Below are 22,482 nucleotides of genomic sequence, written 5' to 3' on the forward strand. Positions count from 1 at the left end.
TGCTCTGGGGCAAGCAGCTCTGAGCTCTAACTGTTTACCTAATTCATAAGCACTGGGTCTTGCATCTCTTAGGATAAAAACCTTGGCACTCTGGTGACGTTTGCTGTATATATGCCAAGGACATTGTGCTGTGATATTTTGGGTGCCTTCTCAGGATGCATCTGGAGGAGATGTGGTGAACTGGGCCATGGGTCTTTTATCTCAGGTGTCCCTGATGACTCTCACAGCTGAAGGTTTTACAGATCTCTGTCTCTGGGCTGCTTCTGTCCTAAGGGCAGTAGGAACTTAGAGCTAGAAGGATCCTTATCTCTTATGGAGCTCACCCTTGTCTTTTATGTATAAGGAAACACACATGGCACCCAGGGGCCCACAGGATGGGTCCCAGATCACCCTGTATTCAGTTACCATCCTACTTCTCTGAGTCTCAACCTTGGTCTTTTGGTATTGGGGAGGAGCTCTGTGACTTTGGGAAGACTATTAACCTCTCTGAGCCCTGCTGGTGAAGTGGGGATGACTGGTTCTGGTTTTTGGTGGAGGTGCCCTTCCGGCAGGTGACCGACCATGCCTGTAGCCACGGAACCTTACTGTCGCTCCCTGCTCCAGGTGCAGCTGAGTGGGAGCTGTGGGAGGTCTGCTCAGCCTTTCCTGTTGTGAAGAGTAGGAAGCGGATGTTTTCATGGCAGACTCACTCGGTGTAAGCTCACCACCCCCACCCCTCTGGGGCCAGTACCACCTGCCTGGGGAGCTCCCCATTTGCTGCTTCCAGTCCCTGCTGCAGCCCAGGGCGAAGCGTGAGGATCTGGGAGGTGTGGTGCCCTCAGCCCAGTGGAGGAAATGCGTGCTTGTGGGAGGTGTGTGTGTAGTGTGTATGTGCATGTGCATGGGGATCTGTATGTGGTTTGTGGGGAGTATGTGCATATTTGTGTGTATGTGTTGATATGTGTGTTTATGTCTCTATGTGTGTTTATGTTCAAATGTCTGTGTGTCATGAGCTGTGTGTGTTTGTGTGTCGTGTGTTTGCATGTAGTGTGTACATGTGCTGTGTATATGTAAGTATGTGTGTGGCTGGCTTGGTCCAAGGTCACTCAGCTTGTTTGTGAATTTGGACACAACCCAGCCCAGCCCAGCCTGTGCTGCTTCCCAAGAAGCCACACCCCTTCCCCGGCAGGCTGAGGGGAGCCTGAGGAAAGGTTGGATAAAGCAAGGCTGGCCAAGGACTCTGGAGATGGAGCTGGGGTATCCAGGAGGCAAAGCACGGAGGTCTACCGGACCCCCAAACTAGCCCCCAATAAGGAAAACAAGGTTGCATGAAAGGCTTGGAGATGGAGGGTAGTGGGGGGACGCTACAGAGAGTTCCAGGCTTCTCACCTGACCCTTTATTTCACCCTGGCCCGGAGAAGGTAGGGGTTTCCCTTCCCTAGCTCTCTTTTGTCACAGCACGGCACTATCATCTCACGAAGGTAGAGAGAGACCTCCGTTAGAGCACCTGCTCTGCTGGGTGGGCTCTATCTGGGGCATCTGAAGCAACCAAAAAGCAGGTGATATTCACCGAGAACACAGGTGGTGCCGGGCCCCCTGGCAGGTGCATCGGGCACAGCTGGGTTTCCTCTCCCAGCAGCCCAGTGAGGCAGAAACTGAATGCATGCCCACGGGGAACTCGGAGAGTGCATGGCCAGTAGAGAGCTGGGATGAGACTCTGCCCTTGCCGTGGGGTCTGCCAGGGTCTTTGCTTTAAACCACTAGAATTAACTGCAGGGATCTGACTTCTAAGACTGTAATCCCTAGGCCGAAAGAAGGAGTGGGACTGGGCCTGGCTGCCACATGGAGGAACTAGGCTTGTTGCTTCAGGCAAGAAGATGGCAATCTGACAACAAATCAGAGTGTGGGGGAGGCCAGAATGCACCCCCCCACCCCGACCCCTGGACTCCCATTTCCCTCCCCAAAGTTCATTGGGAGAAGCTGACTCCTGAACAGTTACAGAGCAGCAAACCCTAATGAGTGCATCCTATGTGCCAAGACCCCGAAACACACTGTCTTAGGTAATTACATAGCCACAGAGGGAAAGCAGCTGGGAAGAGTTAAAGCATCAGACAGACCTGCCACTTCCACCTGGAGTCTCAGATTCTCCATCCGAGAGGGGTCCCTGCAGGGATGAAGCCTGATCCCGGAGGTGTGCCCCGGTTCTTGGTCATGCACCCTCATTGTGCCATCTGGCCTTGCACGTTCATGGCACACCCATTTTACTCAGTCTCTTCCCCCACTCAACTGCAAAGCAGCTCATTCGGGTTGTATCCCGGTGCTGCACATAGCAGGTGCTTAGTGCAAGACTTGGAAGTTGAGCAAAGAAGCGCTTTGCTGCGGCTGTGAATTCTAATGAAACGGAATTGTTCCAGGACTGTGCATCCACAGGTGATTCTAATGGAGGGATTTTGGGGGCTGGGAGCCACTGCTCCAGGCCAAGGTCCTTTTGGTTTTCCAAATCTCACTGCCCAGGTGGCTGCTCGCTTCGTTCCAAGTCCAGCGTCTCTTATTTCCTCCGCTGTTGTTAGCATCACCCCATGCATCTCTTCAAGTCTGGACTTTCAAGGACATCGGAAGCCACTTCTCTCAGAGGTTTGGGTCCCCTAGTGTCATTAGTGGCTGAAAATAGTGTCACTTTTGTAAAATAGCCCTGTGACGCCTACCTCCATGACTGCCCTTGTGTTCCATGTGGACGTGGGCTTAAGAGCCTCCAAACAGCATGAGAGGGTTCTAAACTTGCTAGTTCCAGATGGAGGTGTTTGTGTAAGCCCCAATGGTCTTGGGGACGCCTTTTAGGGAACGTCGTGTAATCAGGCTTCTGAACCTGAAACCTGCTCCTTCATCGGGGCAGGCTGAGTGCAGAGCCACCAAGAGATTTCATTCCACTTTAATCAGATCCTATTCCATAGAACGCTCCTGTAATGAGGGTTAATGACATTAATTACTGTCCCCTTCACTTAAGAACACGCTCAAGAGGAGCTAAATGTCACATAATGGCCCAGGAATAGCTCAGGCCCCAGCAGAACTCCCTAGAAGAGCCTACGGCTCTTCTTTCTGCCAGCCCCTCCGCCCTCCACTGCACACACCTCCTATTTCTCTTTCCTCACGTCATTTCTCCCATGTCTCTGTTGGTTAGAAATAGGAGGTTGCTTATTGCTGCATCACCTTTCCCAGAAACTTGGGAGTTTTACACTGACCACTGGCAGGGTCATAGCTTGTTATCCACTGGGCAGGTGCCCAGTTTTGGAACCTGCCCCATGGATGATAACATAATTGGCACTCTCCTGCGGGACAGGTGCGCTGGGTACCTTTTTCTTTTTCTTTTGATCTTTCTCCCTTCTTCCCTCCCCTCTCCCCTCCCTCCCTCCATTCCTTCCTTTCGATTTTATTTATTTGAGAGAGAGAAAGAGAGAGAGAGAGAGAGAACAAACACAAGCGGGGGGCGGGACAGAAGCAGAGGGAGAAGCAGGTCCCTGCTGAACAGGGAGCCTGACATGGGGCTTGATCGTGACCTGAGCTGAAGGTAGACGCTTAACCAACTGAGCCACCCAGGCACCCCTGGGCACCTCTTCCGAGGGCAATCTGGCGAGAGCTACTCAAATTTAAACATGCAGGTAATTTGGTTTGGTAATATTGCTTCTAAAAATTCATCCTATGGATTTTCTTCTCCCATACACACCGAGAAAGAAGAATGTATAAATGTATTCATTAGGTACTGATGGAACAGCAAAAGGGTGGATATAATCTAAATGTCTATCGGAGACTGGTAATGCTGTATAAATAAATAATTGTTATATTTGATCTATCCATCCATCTAAATTTTGCTGTGTCCATAAAGCGGGGCAGTATGTAACTGACATAAAATGAAGCCACTCTGCATGTGCAGATATAAAACAATACCCAAGGTATATTATTCAGTGAAAGGAACGGGGGGGGGGGTGTAAAACAATATATCTGTGATACATAATTGTGTGGGTAAAAACAGTGCAGTATACGTAGGCGTGAGCATACCACACACATGTACACATTTCTTGCCTCGCATCCGAAGCAGGAGGCGTGGTGTGGATACCATCTGTGCTGGGCTATGGCATGCCAGGCTCCCACGGGGGGCCACTTGTGCAGAGCGGGGGGCTTCTATGAGTGGGGCGGACCTTGCTGGGGTGGGAGATAGCCTTGTTCTTGGGAACCTGGAGGTGGAGCTGCCTGGATCAAGCCATGGGGAAATCAAGGGAAAATCTAGCGCTGTGAGAGGCAGGAGGCCATAGTTTGGGAGGAGACCGTGTGACCACAAAAGATCCCATCTCAGTGTGAGTATGCCATGAGGAAGAGCAGGGGACACCGGGGAGGTAGTCAGGCTATCCTTACCAATTATTCTAAAGCTGGACTGTTGAATACGTAATCACCCTAGCCATGTTTTTAAATCAGCGTGAGAGAAGAAATCCGGTTCCTCAGTTGGACCAGCTACATTTTGAGTGTTTTGTAGCTGTGTGAGACTGTTGGCTACTGCTGTGGGAGAGTGCAGACCTGGACCCCTATTTTGATCCTTGTGGACTGTTCTCCTGGACAGGGGCTGCTGGAACGCATGTGTATGTGTTACACTTTTGCCATTTAACTATTGTTTATTAAGCCTTATCAACACAAATTTGCAGGAGTTCTGGACAAATGGGCTTGTCGTCAAAGATCAAGTTTGTGGTCTTGTCTACTCATAAAATGTTAGCACTATTTCTTTACCGTTCTCATGATTTTCCCTTTGTGATGGTGCAGACAGATCCTACTCTTGTAATGAGCTTCAAATGCTAGAGCCTTCAAGTCCCTTCTTGGGTCATAACCAACAATCTGGTTCATAGCCAATAATCTGGTTCCCATGCTAGGTGACACGAAGGGTCTTGGTGCCACTGTCTAGGACACATGGAAGTTGAACTGCTCTCTGAGGTTGGGGTGGAAAGTCTGCCCATCTGTCAAGCCACTTTGGGCCTTGGCCAGATGCAGTCTGAAGTGGGTAGTGTGGGGCAGGCCAGCCATCTGTGGAAACCACAGTTCCTTCTGGAAGAGGAGGCAAATCTGCAGCAGGCCAGTTGGAAAGCCGAGGTCATTTATGAATGCAGACTCAGGAGACTGCCTTATGGTGTATACAAAGCAATCCCCAACACACAGACCTGTGGCTGTCTCTGTCCTAATCTGGGCCTGTCTCCCATGCAGACACCAACTGTGGCAGGGGGGACGTGCTGGGGACCAGAAGACTCCCAGAAATACAGGGCACTGAAGAGGTAACCTACTAGGAACCAGGAAAAACTTAGAGAGATAGCTTGGTCTTTAGAGAAGGAGATTTTCCAAGTTTCTATGCTATGACCAAAACTTTCAGATAGGGTATTCCTAAATTCCAGATGAAATTCAGTTAAAGTCTAGGGCAACTAGGTGCTGTAGTCTCTGAGTCTTGGTTTCAGCTCAGGTCATGATCTCAAGGTCGTGGGATCAGCCCCATGTCAGGCTCTGAGCTCAGTGTGGAGTCTGCTTGAGATTCTCCCTCTCCCCCTCTCCCTGCTTGTGCCAACTTGCTTTCTCTCTAAAATGAATAAATACATCTTTAAATAAATTAAATTTCAAATAAATGCAGTCTGCTTCTTCTGCCGGCATTCCCACTGCAACTTAGAAACAGGTTACTTACCATCTTCCACCAAACAAACTTTCATCTTCATATAAAATTTAAATTTATCTTTTGACCATTATTTTTCTGTTCTTTAGTTTTGTTCTTATTTAACGTTTCTTGCTTCTTCATTCAGGCTTCCTCATTTCCACATCTACCCTATGTTTATGTAGTACTTTTCCTCTAGCCATTGGCCTGCTCATGTTCCTGCACTTCTCAAGAGCACCAGTCTGGGAGGGAGGATGATTTTAGTCCCGCTGTCCCATATGTCCACTGTGTGACCCTGGACTTAGGTTCCTCCATCTTCAAAGTCAGTCATTCATTACGCCCAGTGTGGAGCCAACCATGGGGCTTGAACTCACAAACCTGAGGTCAGAACCTGAACTGAGATCAAGTGTTGGATGCTCAACTGACAAGGCCACCCAGGTGCCCCTAAACTCACCAATTTTAAACATCTTTTTTGGCTCCAACAACCAAATTACTGAGTCAGACAACAGTTTTTATTCCATTATACGAAATAGATTAATAGAGCAAAGAATTAATGTATTAAAATATGTGTAAGATCATACATAGTATTTATGGATTAATAAAAAGCCAGAGTGCTGGTGACAGACTCAAATTACTTATAGTTGTCAAATTAGAGTATTTTCTAACTATCATATTGTAAATTTGTCAACTAGTACTGATGAAGTGGAAAGACTGTGTGTAGAGTGGATTTCGATTACACACAAATTTCACACAAACTGAGAAACAAGAGCTCTAGAAACAATTGTGATGGACATCACACTTGATGTGCAGCCTCCTACAGACGTGAGTGAACGCAGGGGCAGATGAGCTCGGGGCATCGGCCAGGGTCTTCTTCAGACAGGCAATGGTGAGCCTTCTCCCCGGCAGGTCAGGTCCACCTCCATCCCTGAGACACTCAAGGATGGTTCCTCAGAAGGGCATTACTTTTTCTTCTTCTCCTTTTTTCCCTTCTTCTCCTTCTTTTTCCCTTTGTCCTTTTCTTTTTCAGTGTTCCCTCCCATTAGTGCCAAAGCTCGCTTTTTACCCATGGGGGTTTTGGCATACCAGTCCTGAAACAGAACAGATGTTTAGGAAAATATCAAAATGGCACATATTCAGGAGAAAGAAAGGAAAAGTGAACTGGGCAAAAATTGGAAGGTGAGACAAACCATGAGAGACTGTGGATACTGAGAAACAAACTGAGTGTTTTGGAGGGGAGGGGGGGTGGGGAATTAGGTGAGATTGGTGGTGGGTATTAAGGAGGGCATGTATTGCATGGAGCACTGGGTGTGGTGCATAAACAATGAATCTTGGAACACTGAAAAAATAAAATTTTAAAAAATGGCATGCATTCACTGGAATATTCTTAAAAATAAAGAAAAGCTTGCTAAGAAGGAAGGGGCAAGCAGCCATCAAACTTTGGACATTTAATGTATATTTAACACAAATTCTTTTTTCAGGGAGTTTTCCAACCCGTATTTTGACACAACTTGAAATTTCCACCTCAAGGAGTTAACAGTTTGAGAGAATCACAGTCCACATCTAATGAGCAGGTCTTCCTTTCAACATTACCTGTCTTTCTGGGGATCCTATTCTGTCCTGAGGGCATGGGCTTTCTTGGTAATGTGAATGACCCTCTGTGGTTCACACGTGGGCATCAGAAGTTGGATTGGTGGCCAAGTGGGAGCCATGGGAGGCCACACAAACACTGGGAGGGGGACTTTTGAAAACATGGCAGAAATACTGGAGCTGATATACCAACAGAGCACCTCGTGGTTCCAACTGGCCCTGTGAATGCATTTTCCTCAACCTTCACTTTTCATTTGAAAGCTGAGAAACATTTTAGTTTATAAACTTTATAGTAGTAAAATATTTCACTGAATGACTGCACTACAAGTTGTTTATCAATTCTCCTATTAATGGACATATAGGCCATTTCCAACTTTTTGTTAGGAATTTGTATGTATCTCCTTGTATACTTAGAGGAAACTTCTCTATGACATATACATAGAAATGGAATTCCTGGGGTGGGGTAGGACATGAGCTTCTTCAGGTTTTTTTTTTTTTTTAAGATTTTATTTATTTATTTGACAGACAGAGATCACAAGTAGTCAGAGAGGCAGGCAGAGAGAGAGGGAGAAGCAGGCTCCCTGCTGAGCAGAGAGCCCAAAGTGGGGCTCAATCCCAGGATGCTAGGATCATGACCTGAGTGGAAGGCAGAGGCTTTAGCCCACTGAGCCACCCAGTTGCCCTGAGCTTCTTTAGTTTTACTGGTATTTCTAAATTGCTCTGAGTGGAAGGCTAGCTCAGTCTTTTTAAGTCTTAAAGTGTCTTTATTGTCTCCTGTCTCTTGGGTGCTAGTTTAGCTGGGGATAAATGTTAGGCACACAGTTACTGTTCCTCAGCACCTTGCAGAAATGATTGTGTTGTCTTCTGGAACAGATCTCTGTCAAAAAACTGCAGGACCTCCCCATTGTTTCTTTGTAGGCCATCTGGCATGTTTGAAGACTAGCTTGTTATCTTATTCAAAGATTCACAGTAATATATGTTTGTGTGGATTTTTAAATTTTTTTTCTGCTGGTCACTTAAAGTTCATTTTTAATCTAAGAACGCATGTCTTTAATTCAAGAAAATTTTCAGCAAATCTTTCTTCAAATAATTGCTCCTTTGACATTTCTTCTATTATTTTCTTCTAGAGCTTCCATAAGTTAGGTGTCAATGTCTTCAAAGGTTCTTAATTGCAGTTTATGGATTTTATCTTTTTGGTTTTTCTGTACTGTCTCCAGAGGGAGTATCCTCCAGTCCATAAATTTGCTCTTTGACAATGCCTAGTCTAGAGTTCATACTGCTTTTATTTTTGCTATTTCAAATTATTGTATTTTTTATTTCTAAGCTTTCTTTTGTGATTTTTCCCATAATTATTTCTTCTTATTCCATTTCTTCCAACATCTGAATGAATTATATTAATTTAAACATCTTTGTCAGGCTGTACTAGGCACTCGATTTCCTAACATGTTTTGGAGTTTTTATTTTCAGGTTCCTTTTGAGTAGGAGGCTCTGTTTTTTTCTTTATCTTTCTCATTATTTGTCTGTCCCTTGGTACTGCTTCAACAGTCCTCTAAAGCCAGATGCAGAAGCACATCTTGTAGTGATGCTTTGAAGTTAATGCTCCTTGGTGATGTTGACATACCACAGAACTATTCACAACAGCAGCAGGTATTGCCTCTTCATCCTCTATGGCCCTAATCTCTTTCTTGTTTCCTAGTCTTGACTTTTCTCTATGCTGCAGGCCAGGCACATGGTTGTCCCAGTGTTTGGGATTTATCTTTGTTTCTGGCACTTGGGGATTATTCTCATCTTTCTTTTCCCTTTGGCTCTGTTTTCAATGTAAGATGATGAACTCCTAATTTATTGAGACACAGTATAAAATATGGGTAATAAAATTGCCTTAGGAGGATGGCTTGAATTTCAGCTCTGTTCGCTTTTAGCTGTGTGACTAGGAGAAGTCACTTTGCCTCCCACTGTTTTTCCTGCTGTAGCAAATTACCAACGTAAAAAAAAACCCCAAAACCATTCATTGTTCTTTGGTCCTGAAGTTTGAAAGTCCAAAATGGATATCACTGGGCTAAAATCTTGGTGTCTGCATGCTGTCATCCTTTCTGGAACTCCAGAGGACAATCCACTCCCTCATCTTTTACACTTTCCTGAGACCACCAGCTCTCCTGGCTTGTGGCCCCTCCACCTTCAAGCTAGCAACACGGGGCTACTTGGGGTACAAATGGGTCCTTCCCATGTTGCTAACTTTCTGGTTCTCTCTTCTGATTCCCTCTTCTACTTTTTATCGTTATGTTGGACTCACCAGTATAAATAAGGATAATCTATTTTAGGTTCAGTGGATTAACACATTTACTCCATCTGTAACCTTAACTCCTTTTGCCATGTGACCAAACATATTTATAGATTCTAGGGACTGGGATGTAGACATCATTGGAGGGCCATTATTCTGCCTGCCATACCTGTCTCTGTTTCCATTTGTAAAATGGAAGATTATAAGGTCTAAATGAGTTACAACAGCACCTGGCAGAGAAGTAGTCAATAAGTATTAGCTAACATCATTATGATTTTTACCATCATTATCCTTAAATATTTTCTCCATCATGTCCATGAAGCAGGGTACTATGTGTTTGGAGAATCTGCAAGATCCTAGTCTGCACATTGTCAGAAGCACAGTTAGGTCCAATTTCTCAGAGAAGAAATGATTGGAATGAGCACAAGCAACTTCAGCCACAGTATCACATTATTCACCAGCATCAAGTGTCAGCCCATCTATCCATCTGCTCTATAAATTTGCCACTAAAAATATTTATTGAACATCTATTTGGGGCCGAGTGCTGTACCAAGCTCCTCAGCTACATAAGAAGCAGAAATTGATGGGGGAGGGGACTGGCAGTGATGGTGGAAAAATGATTTAGTTTGCTTAAAAAAAAAAAAAATAAAGTAATCAAATAGGCCAAGAATGGAAGTGAGAAGCATGTGTGTTCTCATCTCAGATTATACCATGGTAGCATTTCCTTCTCTTGAATAGTGTGATCAGTTAGTTACTGGACCTCCAGTACCTAGAACAGAAAAACTTACACAAATCACTTCGGAAAGTTAAAAACCCAGCTAAGAGAAAGCATGGGTTTTACTACCCCAAACCCAGCTCCTCAGAATGAGTAGGAAAATGATTATTTTACAAAAGAAAAAAAAATAGGAAAAGAATAGGTTATATAACAAGAAGAGGGTAAATATTTGCAATTAATTCTAACAAGGCTTAAATAGTTAACAAGAACATTAATTCAAATCCTTGGCAAAAACTCCAGCTTGGAGTTGGAAATATTTCTTTGCTGTTTTCCTAGACCCTTTTAAGCAAAACTATAGCTGATGGTCCATATCTGGCCTGCTGGCTGTTTTTGCAAATAAAGTTTTATCAGAACACAGCCATGCCCATTCATTTACATACTGCGTTTGAATGCTTTTGTACTATGATACAACATTGAATAGTTGTAACAGAGACTGCAGAGCTCTCAAAGCAGAAAATATTTGCTCTCTGGCCCTTTGTAGAAAAGTTTGTCAGTTCTTATGCTAATTTTTGTGGGAGATCAGTATTGTGACTCTTTTCCAACTTGTACTGAAACATCAGCAGCAAAGCAGGAGGGAAACATGGTTTTTAGAGTTGGTGGAAAGTGATATATTGCAGCGGGAAATTTTCCTAATCTTAAGCAGGCTTCCAGATGCACAAGGCTTAGATGAGAATTCTGATACTTTTCCTGATGATTGCATGGCCAATGTTGTGGTGGGTATAATTGCATGGATATAATTTTCCTCTTGTTTTCTCAGTTGGACAAGGAAACTGCCTCCAGGTCCAGAAAGTGAACACCGTCGTATTCATTTTGATTAAAAGGAGTGTGAGGTGTGCCTGTTGGCCTGGGCATCTAGGTTTTCATGGTGATTTGCTTGGATAAGGCACATAGCTTTCTGCAACTTCTTTTCTTCCTGTAAAAGAGGGATTTGGAAGAGCTGGTTCTCAGTTTCCTCTAGATCTAAAAAATTCTCTGAACATCACAGATTATAATAAAAAAATTAGAAAATCAAATTTTGGTGAGTCCTCTTGTGATTCCCTATTGCAAATGCACTGAAAAATGAAGCATGCCACAGCAAATCTGGGACAAAACCATCATGGGCTTGAAATGCACTATTTAGAGAATGGTTTTCTTTCTGCACAACTTGTTCCATGACATGAAATATGAAGTAAAATCCAGTGACCCAAGGGGAAGGTGTGCATACATGTATGTATGGTGTGTGTGTGTGTGTGTGTGTATGTGTGTGCTTGTGTGTGTGTTTGAATCCAGTGGTTTCAAAACTACTATTTATTTATTTTAAAGATTTTATTTATTTATTTGACAGACAGAGATCACAAGTAGGCAGAGAGGCAGGCAGAGGGTCGGGGGAAGCAGGCTTCCTGCTGAGCAGAGAGCCCGATGTGGGGCTCGATCCCAGGACTCTGGGATCATGACCTGAGTTGAAGGCAGAGGTTTAACCCACTGAGCCACCCAGGCACCCCTCAAAACTACTATTTAATTCTGCAGTTTCCTAAATCTTGGAAGACATGTTTTACCAGCAAGGCTGGCACGAATTTGTGATATAAAATTTCAGGTTTCCAAAATTCATTGTATATGACAAATTCATGAAATTCAGGAACCAGAGGGAGGAGGTTATGTGACAAGTGTCTGTGGCGAAGAACTGACCACATAGGTGTTCTGTGTACCTTAAAGCTCTCCTCTTCTTCCTGGTACACGGGACTCATGCTGGTTAGCATTGCGATAAACTCTGCTGCCATGAGTGGTTTGTAATTTTGCTGCCGGATTCTGCGGTCTGTGAGCACGCCTTTAACCACCTCGACTATGTGTCCCTGGGTGAAACCGTCGGTGATCTTTGCCAGGCAACTTATATTCAAGGCATTGGTAATGATGCCTCCGTTGCGTTGAATGATCTGTTTCCACAAAACTGTTGCATCCAAGATGGTGGAAAAGACACAGAGAACAAGGGTCACCACAGGGAAAGCAATATTGTCTCATTCTTGGTACAAAGCTGCAGGTCATCAAGAAAGCAATGTGCAGGGGGAATACTCCAGTTTAATTGTAATTCAAATGATCAGAAAGCCACAGAACTGAATACTTTTTTCCCTCTGAATGATTTCAACCCTAAGACCTGCATATTGTTGGCCCTGAGGTCCTAGACCCACAAAACAAGAAAAAAAATGAAACCACATTCAATATAGTTTTAGTGTGGTATCTTCAGAGATGTTCAAAATCTTTCAAGATTGGAAATTCAGATAGGGTACATATGGGATCTCTGCAAAGTTCTCAAATACTCTGCAAAATTATATTTTGCAAATTATTTTTGAGTAGGACTTTGACCTTTTTTTAAACTTATAAATATTTTGTGCATTATTTTTATATGTGGGATTGGAATTCAGATTCTAATTTCCATTCATCATCACTGGGCTCAGTTCCCTTCAGGTGACATTTGACCCTTATTCTCCCCTTGCCCCCCAGTAATTGTAAATAGGCAGCGGTCTACTGAAATCCCATGGGTGGGTGCTCAGTGGTTCTCCGGGTTAGTGGGACCTGGGATGACAGAGAGATTTCTCTTAGAACACAGGGATGTTGTGAAAATGAATTTTGGAATTACTGAACTTAAGAGAGAGAACGGACTCTCACACAGCATTTGTAATAATATTAAACTCAGGGAATTTCAGGCATTGCACAGAGAGGGAAGTACGTGAGAGTCACAGTGGCTTGTTTCATTGTATCTAGACAGTAAGAAAGGTGAGACTTTGCCAAGGCCGCCTGTCTCCTAGCTGTTCTCAGTGCTGGAGTGCTGGGAGGATCTGGTCAAATGTTTCTCAAGCATTTTGACCTTCTTCGAGGGATATTTGAAACAGTTTTTTTTTTTTTTTAAATGACCATTACTATATAATCTGGCACTGTTGAATTTGTTAAATGACTAGCTCATCCAAATACATTGATCCACAAATACTTGATAAAATGAAAAGGAATAGGATGACCTCCATGTGTCTATGAGCCACATCACAGAGTGAGATTTTGGGTCATGAGTCATTTTAACAATCCACCTCCACCAGAGTGATGGGGGTGGTGGTCCTTGGCCTTGTGGTGAGCCGAGTTTCTGGCAGGCATATTACTCTGGGCCATACTATGTCTATGTGTAAGGTTATGTATCAAGGGCCACGTGGGCCACCAAACGGACACATCTAACCCCCCACATCTACTCTGTTACTTTCTTGATGGGTGTGTTTGAGCTTGAATTCCTCTTAGGGTTCCCTATAAAATGTGAGTAGAAAGATCTGTTCCTCAGGCTGCTGTGACAAATAAATACAAGAAGGCAGAGAAAGGGATTGGAAGAGCATTGACCTAGCATATGGCGGGCAGCTTACTTTCTTGTAGCTGTGTCACTGTTGTTCTTGTAATTATCATTAGTAATTCCATTTTGTATCAAATTTCCCAATTCTCATTAAAGCATAAATACAGAACATGTCTAAGAATATATCTGTACAGCCTAGACATAACTGAGGTTGAATCAGAAATTAGAAAATATAATCCATGGGAAAAATAAGAAAAATGACCAGGCAGCATTATCCCTTGGGATCTAATGTGCCCCAGCCCAGATTTATAACCCTGAAAAACAGTATGTCCAGGTCTGCATGGTGACTCTGGAAGCTGAGAAGAGAGCATGCTTAATGCTGAAGCACAGGACACAGTTCCCCCAGCTGAGGACCCAATTATTTTCCCAGGATGGGAACTCTGAGAGCTTCTGACCTGGGCATCCAGGCAAACTTCTTCCCAATGGTGTGGACGTGAACCAGTGGGTAAGCAAACAGGAAGGGTGAGGGCTCCCAGAAACCAATACCCAGCTCCCATTCCTGCCTCTCTGCTAAGCTGCAACAGTCACAGCCACCCAGCCTCCCAACACAAGAGGTCTCTCTGTAAGTAAAGATTCTTTAGAAGCAGAGCAAAAAACTATAATTACTCTGGTTTAGCAAGTATGTGGGAACACACTGTTGATTCTTTAAAATGTATGGTACTTGATGCTTAAGTGGAGTTTTGGCCAAGGGTCCTCATAATACACACATCATTGATTTCCCCCCGAAGCTCACCGTTTGTTAATGGAGGCGCAGTAAGGGAAAATGTGGAAGTGGCCACCGCTACAGGGGGGGCTGGGCCACTTGCCCACAGTCTCCTCAAGATCCAGAGAATGAGGAAGAGAATCACTTTGACTTCTCGTATGATGAACTAGACTTCCTTTAAAAGAACAGCTTCTACTGCTTCTAAAAATCCACCCGCTGTGGGGTTAGGATGGGGGTCAGGAGCAGAGTGAGTCACAGCCTGGGGTGGGGACCGTGGATGTGGGAAGCCCACAGTGAGCTCTGGAGCACAAGCTGCCCAGTCTTTGCCCAGCAGGGCAGGTGGAGAGGACGAGAGAGAGCACAGCAGAATAGGGGCTGGCTGTGAGGGTGTTGGGGGTGGTGGGATCGGTGAATGGAGTGTGGTAAAGGGAGCAGAGGGGCTCCAGACCAAGTGCACAGGCTCCTCACCTCTTCAGACTGATCTGCATTCTCTTTCCCTTCTTTAGACTGAAAAGAACCTGGTCTTTGAATCTCCTTTTCTGCTTTTGATGTTCCAAATGGATTCTGTCCTGGCTCCCAACTGTGTTCTTGAGATGACGTAGTATCTTAAAATTCATTTGTTATTTGTGATTTTACAAAAGCCCAGGAAGTGATAATAGGATTTGGACGAGCTTCTGGCCTCTGAAGACCAGAATTCTAGAAAAATCGGAAGATGTGGACTGAACTCATCCGACCAGACACTGGGTCTGGGGTGGAGGTCTATGATAAATTGGGTTATTAGTGAAACAGACCCCCAGGAAGAGAGGCGAGAGCAGGAAGCATTAGGAATGTGGGGAGAGGAGGCCCAGAGGGACTTCTGGGGACTAGACGAGGCATTAATCAACCTTGCGGGTGGATTTTCTTTGCAGACATTTTGAAGGAAACAGCTTGATTTGGGGAAAGAAGGTAGATATTGAATTCTATTTGGTAAACCTTAAGGATTGTGCTTCCTCGTTCTGACCCACCCTTTCCTTCTCAGCTGTTACTCCCCCACCCTGCCTGGAGGGATTTGAGACGCGGGAAGGTGAATGTTCCCCAACACCTCCCTCACTCTGCTGCTGGTAGATAGATGGCCAGGCAGAGGCCCAGGTTATGGATTTGCAGCCCATGCTTTATGGGCTGGAAGAGACCATTTTTGATCACGGCAAAGACAGGAACAGTCTTTCTTTAAGACGGATGTCCTAGCCACCGTGGCTATGAAAACTTCAAAGGTCACTGGAGGAAATGCCGGACAGCAGCATTGTGACGTCAGCAAGAATGGCGACCTGAACAAATCAGCCACCATGGAAGACATATGTGAGAAGCCTGTGGTGTAGTGGGCAGAGCCTTGGGCCCAAGCAAACCCCTGCCTGCAGGTTTATCATCTGCCTGCGGGTGAGGGGATGCTTTCTCCTTCCTCCCCTGTGATGCTGCCACAGGGAGATTCAGGTTGGAATCTGTAATATGATCTGTGTCCTTACGGATGCCTGTCATTTTAGCAAAACAACACAACTGTCCTTGTTATGCATCAATAGCTTCATTTTTAAAGGGCCTGTGGTTTTGTCAAATAATAGAAACTATTCAATCCAAAGTCAAGAATAATGCTCTGTTCCCCCCAAATTAATAACACCATAACTTATTCCATTAAAAGAGCTCAAAATACATATCTACCACAAAAAACCCCAAACAAAATCAAACCCTGGGATCGTGAGAGGAAATCTACCAACAGAAATGAGAGAGAGAAAGCCGGGAGAGGGGGATGCTCTGTGTGGACTCCAGGAGGAGAGGGGGATGGCTGGCATCCACTGAGCTCCGTGCCGAGCCTTTCCTTGGTGGGACTGCACAGCCCTGCTGCCTTGAACTCCAGTGAGGCCATGGGAGTCATTCTGGCCAAGGCAACAGGAGTGAAACAACAGTTGGCCCTTCTGGGTCTTGCCCCTGAAACCTCCTGTGAGGCAGATACTCTCTCCTGTCTTCTTTCTTTTCCTTTGATGCTGGCTGATTACAAAGGACCTAGTGGATGTCCCAGAGGCTCCAGGGGATGAAGAAGCCACTAGAATGAAGGAGGAATAATTGAGAATGACGTCCTCCTGTACTTTGTGTATGACATGGATTTGTGAAGCCAGGATCACAGCTTATCAAGAGAGAAAGGAGCTTGTACAACACATGGAGTGGCTGGTGGTTCTCTAGCAGATAACATGGGCCAGGAGCTTAAGATGAAGCAGAAAGGGTTTTGGGGGTGCTGTTGTGACTGGAGAAGGCTGCCTAGAAACCGAGTCTGACCTGGTCATTTTCATTATCTTATTCATGTTAACTGCTACCATAGGCTGACTCACCTCCATCCCTACTCCACCGGGGGCACCTTCTTGTCCATACCACACTGCTGCCCCCACTGCTGCCCATGCGACCACCTTCCTGTTCCCTGGCACCAGGCTGCCACCACCATCACTGCCCTTTGCCACACTGAATCCACCATCACTGTCTCTATACCAAATCTGCCATCACCACCACAAGAGGTAAAGATGACCCCTCCCTGAGCTGCCCTGTAGTATTCAGACCCTTGTTTGGTCCATTGCCCTTGAATCTGGGCTGGCCTGGGACTTGCTCTTGACCCATGGGGTTTGGTGAAAGGGACTTTGTGTGATGTCTGAGGCTGGGTCACAGGAATCTCTCCAGCTTCTGCCTGAACCTTTTGAAACGTTTGCTCTCAGGATGCTCTTTTGTGAGACCCAACCGCTGTGCAGGGCAAAGCCACATGGAGAGACCAGGTGGAGGCTGTCTGGCTGCGAGTCCCAGCTGAGCATCTAGCATCAACTCCAGTTGTGGGTGTGAATAACCACGTATGTCTGGCCCTGTTGAGTCTTCAGATGAAGCCCAAACAGACCCCTGACAGCAACATCCTAAGGAACATGAAGGAGAACTTGCCAGTTGAGTCTGTGAGCCCTCTGAACCATGGGGTGGAATAATCAGTTGTTTGAAGCCACTGAGGTGGTTTGCTTGACAGACACAGGTAATAGAAACCACTCCTGCAACACGGTGGCCACTCATGGCCCGGTCACACTCTCCTTCTCTATAACCATGGCTGCCATCTTGGCTTCTTCTCTGTGCAGCACCCCTGGGCTCTCCAGGGGGCCGGTATGACGCTGAGTGTTCTGCTGCCAACCTCACATAAGGGTCATGACAGCCCTGGGGACTAAGGGGTCCTCTGTACGGAGCAAGCAGTGGAGGCTCAGAAGGTCCACTGAGCTGTCCAGGTTGTCCCGCCATCCCGGGCAGAGCCTGGATTCAGAATTATGTCTCCTTAGGGCTCATACCTTGTGGCTCTCTACGGCTTCATTGCACCACCTCCAAAATCACTTTTTTAGTGTCAGTTCCACTTAAAAATACATTTCAAAAGAAGGAGATTTTGAATGGTCTGTTCAAGGGGCAAAAACTCCAGAGGCACGTTGTTACTGTTCATGGTTATTTTAAGTAAGTCAACGCGCTCCTGGATGAATACTTTGAGACTGGGAAACTAAAACGAATCATCCTGTGGAAAGAGAGGTGCTCTCTGAGGGAGACACCATCACCGTGGGTCCAAGGCACCTGTCGCAAGAAAAATCGGCACCTGCAGCCTGCAACTCTCGTCACCTTCAGGGCCCCAAATAGTAATCCCTGTCCAGTTTCCTTCTGTCCTGGGTAACAGGACAGACACTCTTTGCTCTCACGACCTGATTGTTCATATTTATGGCCCAGGTTCTGCCCCTGTCCCGGAGCCCCCTCCAGCACACGGGCTCTTCCTCCACCACTGTCCGGTCAGGGCTGTGTTCCTGGGGATCTCGCGCTGGTGCCACATGCCTGACACCGCCCGGCCCACCCTCCACCACCCCACACGGGAAAGAGCTGGGGTACTTGCCGAATCTTGAAGCATAGTCTGGTCTGGGAACCAAAATAATTTTTTGGTAAACTTTGCAAAAAGATTGAAGTTCAGCATCAAAAGGGCGCTGTGTGGTCCCCACAATCAGAATCCTGTCGTCCGGTTTCAGAAGTCTCAGGATTTTTGGAAGCTGTTTTTTGAGGCGTTTAGGTTCCATCTGGGAGAAAGAGGGGGAAGGGGAACATGAGCTCACATGCAGAAAAAAAAATTCAGGACGGAAGAACACTTACTCTCGGAATGCTCCGGGGCACGCATTTGTCTGAGTGAACCTCAAAGCCCGGACAGGCATGATTCTCAGAGTTCATCCTGGTCTGGGTGGTTCCAATTGCAGTCCCTTCCTTTCCTCCACCGCCAGCATTCGGATTTGGAAAAGGGGAAGGAAGAAGGAAGCACCTGACTGATCTTTTTAGCACCTTGGCCCTCGGAATGGGAAGCTGGGCAGGTTTCCCAGTGGAAGGAAGCTGGCTAGAGTGAGGGGCTCGGCCGTGGCAATCTGCGTTCCTCTGAACCATTCTGAGGGTGACCCCAAAGCTGCCTTTGCTGCCAGCCCTGACTGCGAGCCTCCGAAGGTCTGGATCTCCTGTCTGGAAAGCACCTGCTTACAAAAGAGTGTGATACTTCTGTCTCTGAAGCAGTTTGGAAAGAGTTTGAACCTGTATTATTTTAGTAAAGTCTCAACACTAACGAGGGAGAGGAGCAAGATGCGAGGGACCCCAGGGAGGATGAGTTCCAGGCCATGGGGGTCAGATTTGGCCAGGTTGCCATGGCGACGCACCAGCTTTCAATTAGCCGCATGAGGAGGAAGTGTGGGGAGGAGGAGGACGGTTGGTGTGATGGAGAGAGCCTCTGCAGAGGAGCCCCGAGCAGACTCGGCTGTTTTTGGTCCCACTTGGCTTGGGGGTGATTGAGCCAATTAGAATCTGAGTGTTGAGCAGGAGTGACAGAAGCCAGTGCATGGCTTTCCCAGAGCACAGAAGGCCTGATCTTGCTGTGACCACCCTGCAGGGACTGGCCCCTGTTGCCCAGTCCGGGTTTCCCTGTGTGTCCCTGCACAGCCCAGCCCAGGGACAGCCCTGCAGGCAGGAAGGGCCTGTGACCCTGGGGGAGAGCAGGTGTTTGATAAGACCTGCGCTCAGGAATAACAGTGAATGGTAGTGTATTGGGGCCATAGTTGGTGGGTGCAGTGACAGTGCTGGGGACAGTTTGCAGGGTCCCTGAGACAGGGATGCTCACTTGCTGTGATACCCTGTTCCATGGGAGGCCCTGAGCAGAGCTGGGAGTCACAGCTGGGCCCACCAACTGTACTGCACAGTGGAGGGGGGAGTCAGGTGTGACTGAGCACTCAGGAGGTCAGGGGCACCCCAGGGGAGCTGCACAGCCCTGGGGTGACTGTTCCTCATCATTAGACTGTTGGCTGTGCCTGCTCGCAGTGGTGGTTGGCATTCTTCTTTTTCCTTCCTTTTGACCAGTAAGAAGGCCCCATTCCACATCTGGATTGAGAAGGTGCAGGAGGGAGGTCAGGTGGGAAAGAACAGGCGCCTGGAGCTTGCAGGGATGTTAGGAGGAGAGCCTGATGGGAAGCTGCAGAAACATGGGGAGGTCTGGCCCCGGCAGACCTGGGGACTTCTGTTGGTGTCCAAGGACCAGGCAGGAAGCTAGACCTCTCCGATGTCGACCACGCACTTGCCACTTCTTATGTCCAGGCTGTTTATGCGACTTCCAGCTTAATAATCCTAGTAAGTAGGAGCTGGCGAGGGCCTACTGGGTTCCAGGTACTTCTCTCTCCACAACATGGACTTCCCACTGAGTCCTCAGGACCTCCCCCAGAGGGAACAGTCCTCCCCTCACTCAGACATGAAAACCTTGGGCCCAGAGAGGCTGAGTGATGTCTCCAGTCCCAGAGTAGATGAGCAAGATGACTCCCAGACTCATGCTCCTCCTTCTGCTCTGCTGGGGTCCCCTCCCTCTCAGAGGGGATTGCCAGGGGCTTGCGTGTCTCCCCCCCACCCCCATTCCTCTTCCTGGGTCAGGGCCTCTCTCAGTGGAGGGTTACAAAGGAGAAATAAAGTATGTGTTTATTATTATTGTAGTGTGTTATGTCATATTTTCTTATTAGATATATATTATTATGATGTATCCATATCAGCTTTATTGAGGTAGAATTCACATACTATATGATTCATCTATTTAAACTGTATAATTTGAGTGTTTTTTTTTTTTAGTATATTCAGAGTTGTGCAAACGTTGCCACAGTCCATTTTAGAATATTTTCATCATTCCCAAAAGACCGCCCTGTAGCAGTCACTGAAAGCTTCCACCCTAACCCCTTCCTCCAGACTGAGGCAGCCAGTTCTTCACCCTGTGTCTCTACAGATTTGTATATTCTGGATATTTCAGAGAAATGAGATCACCCGGTATATGGTGTGCGTGCATGTCTGTGGCTTCCTTCACTTTGTGTAGTATCTTCGGGATTCTCCCATATTGTGGCAGCATTCATTACTTGCTGCGTGACAGCCATTGTCCAGATAGGCCATATTTTATGCATCCCACCATCAGTTGTTGGGTGTCTGGGTTGTTTCTACCTTTGGGCTCTTGTGAATCATGCTGCTATGAACATTTTACTTGGGCTCAGACACACAGGAATTGAGTTGCTAGATCATATAGTTATTTTATGTTTAACCTTTTGAGGAGATGTCAGACTTCTTTCCTAAGTGGCTGAGGTTTACATCTCCCTACATCCTATGAACACTTGTTATTATGTGTTCTTCTGTTCTCTTTCTTTTCCCTTTTTAAAAAAATTTAACTACCCTTACAGATGTAAAGGGGTATCTCATTGGGATTTCAATTTGTGTCTTTCTGATGGCTGATGACGTTGAGCATCTTTTCATGCATTTATCAGCCATTTCTTGACTTCTTCAACTCTTTTGTCCACTTTTTAAAAAATCGGGTCATTTGTCTTTTTATTATTGAGTTGTAAGAGTTCTTTATATGTTCTAGACACAAGTACCTTGTCAGATCAATGATTTTCAAGTACTTTCTTCCATGCTGTGGGTCGCCTTTCCACTTTCTTGATGATGTCCATTACAGCAAAAAATGTTTTAAGCTTTGATGAGATGTAACTTTTTTCTTCTGTTGTTCATATTTTCAGTGTCATATCTAAGGTATCATTGCTTTAAGGTCACAGAGATTTATGCTTCTATATTCTTCTACAGGTTTTAGAGTTTTAGCTCTTCCTTGTAGGTCTTCGATGCATTAGGGTTTGATTTTTGAATACTGTGTGAGGTAGGGATCCAACTTTATTCTTTTGCACATGGCTATGGAATTGTCCCAGCACCATTTCTTGAAAAACTATACTCCCTCCATTGAATTGTCTTGGCACCTTGTTCAAAAAGTCAATTGATTGTAAATATAAGGGTTTATTTTTGGATTCTGAATTCTATCCTGCTGATCTATATGTCTCTTCTAATGCCAGCACCACACTGTCCTGCTTGGTACAGCTTTGTGGTAAGTTCTGACACTGGGAAGTGTCAGCATTCCAACTCTGTTCTTCAAGATTGTTTTGGCTTTTGAAGGTCCCTTGAATTTCCATATGGATTTTAGGATCAGCTTGTCAATTTCTTCCCGTAAGTCAGATGGCACTGTGATGGGAATTGCACTGAATGTGCAGGTCAGTTTGGGAATTCTTGCTGTTTAACAATATTAAGGTTTTCAGTCCATGAAATTGATATATCTTTCCATTTATCTAGCTTTTAACTTTTTCAACGTTTATGTAGTTTTCAGGGTTGAAATCTTGTACTTCCTTTGTTAAATTTATTCCTAATATTTTATTTTTTGATGTTATTATAAATTATTTCTTAATTTTAATTTTTGATTTTTCATTGCACATGTATAGAAATAAGTTGCTTTTTGTGTATGGATCTTGTGTCTTGCAAACTTGCTGAACTTGTTTATTAGTCCTAATGGTTTTTAGTGGATTCCTTAAGATTTTCTATATATAAGGTCATGCCATCTACAAATAGAAATAGTTTTACCTCTTCTTTTCTAATGTGGATACCTTTTATTTCATTTTTCCCCCTAATTGCCCAGGTGAGACCCTCCAATATAATACTGGGGAGAAAAGGTTATGTTAAGGGAAAAGCATACAGTCTTTTGCCATTAAATATGATGTTAGCTGTGGATTTTTTGTAGTTG

At 45.6% G+C, this 22,482-nt stretch overlaps 1 protein-coding gene and 1 long non-coding RNA gene across 3 annotated transcripts in view; one reads left to right on the plus strand and one right to left on the minus strand.

Moving 5' to 3' along the window:
* The window catches only part of LOC132013674 (uncharacterized), a 137,845-nt gene that overhangs the window by 104,871 nt on the left and 10,492 nt on the right, over window positions 1–22,482 (plus strand). The window lies entirely within an intron of this gene.
* The window catches only part of IQCA1 (IQ motif containing with AAA domain 1), a 142,891-nt gene continuing 126,600 nt past the window's right edge, over window positions 6,192–22,482 (minus strand). Inside the window, exons 17-19 of the mRNA XM_059393777.1 lie at window positions 18,271–18,448; window positions 11,979–12,217; window positions 6,192–6,741 (exon numbers count right to left, since the gene is read on the minus strand). Of these exons, the coding sequence (XP_059249760.1) occupies window positions 6,613–6,741; window positions 11,979–12,217; window positions 18,271–18,448 (546 nt within the window). The 3' untranslated portion in view covers window positions 6,192–6,612. The remainder of the gene's footprint in view (window positions 6,742–11,978; window positions 12,218–18,270; window positions 18,449–22,482) is intronic.

This window comes from Mustela nigripes, chromosome 3 (genome assembly GCF_022355385.1).
Source record: "Mustela nigripes isolate SB6536 chromosome 3, MUSNIG.SB6536, whole genome shotgun sequence".
In the NCBI taxonomy this organism is placed as follows: Eukaryota; Metazoa; Chordata; class Mammalia; order Carnivora; family Mustelidae; genus Mustela; species Mustela nigripes.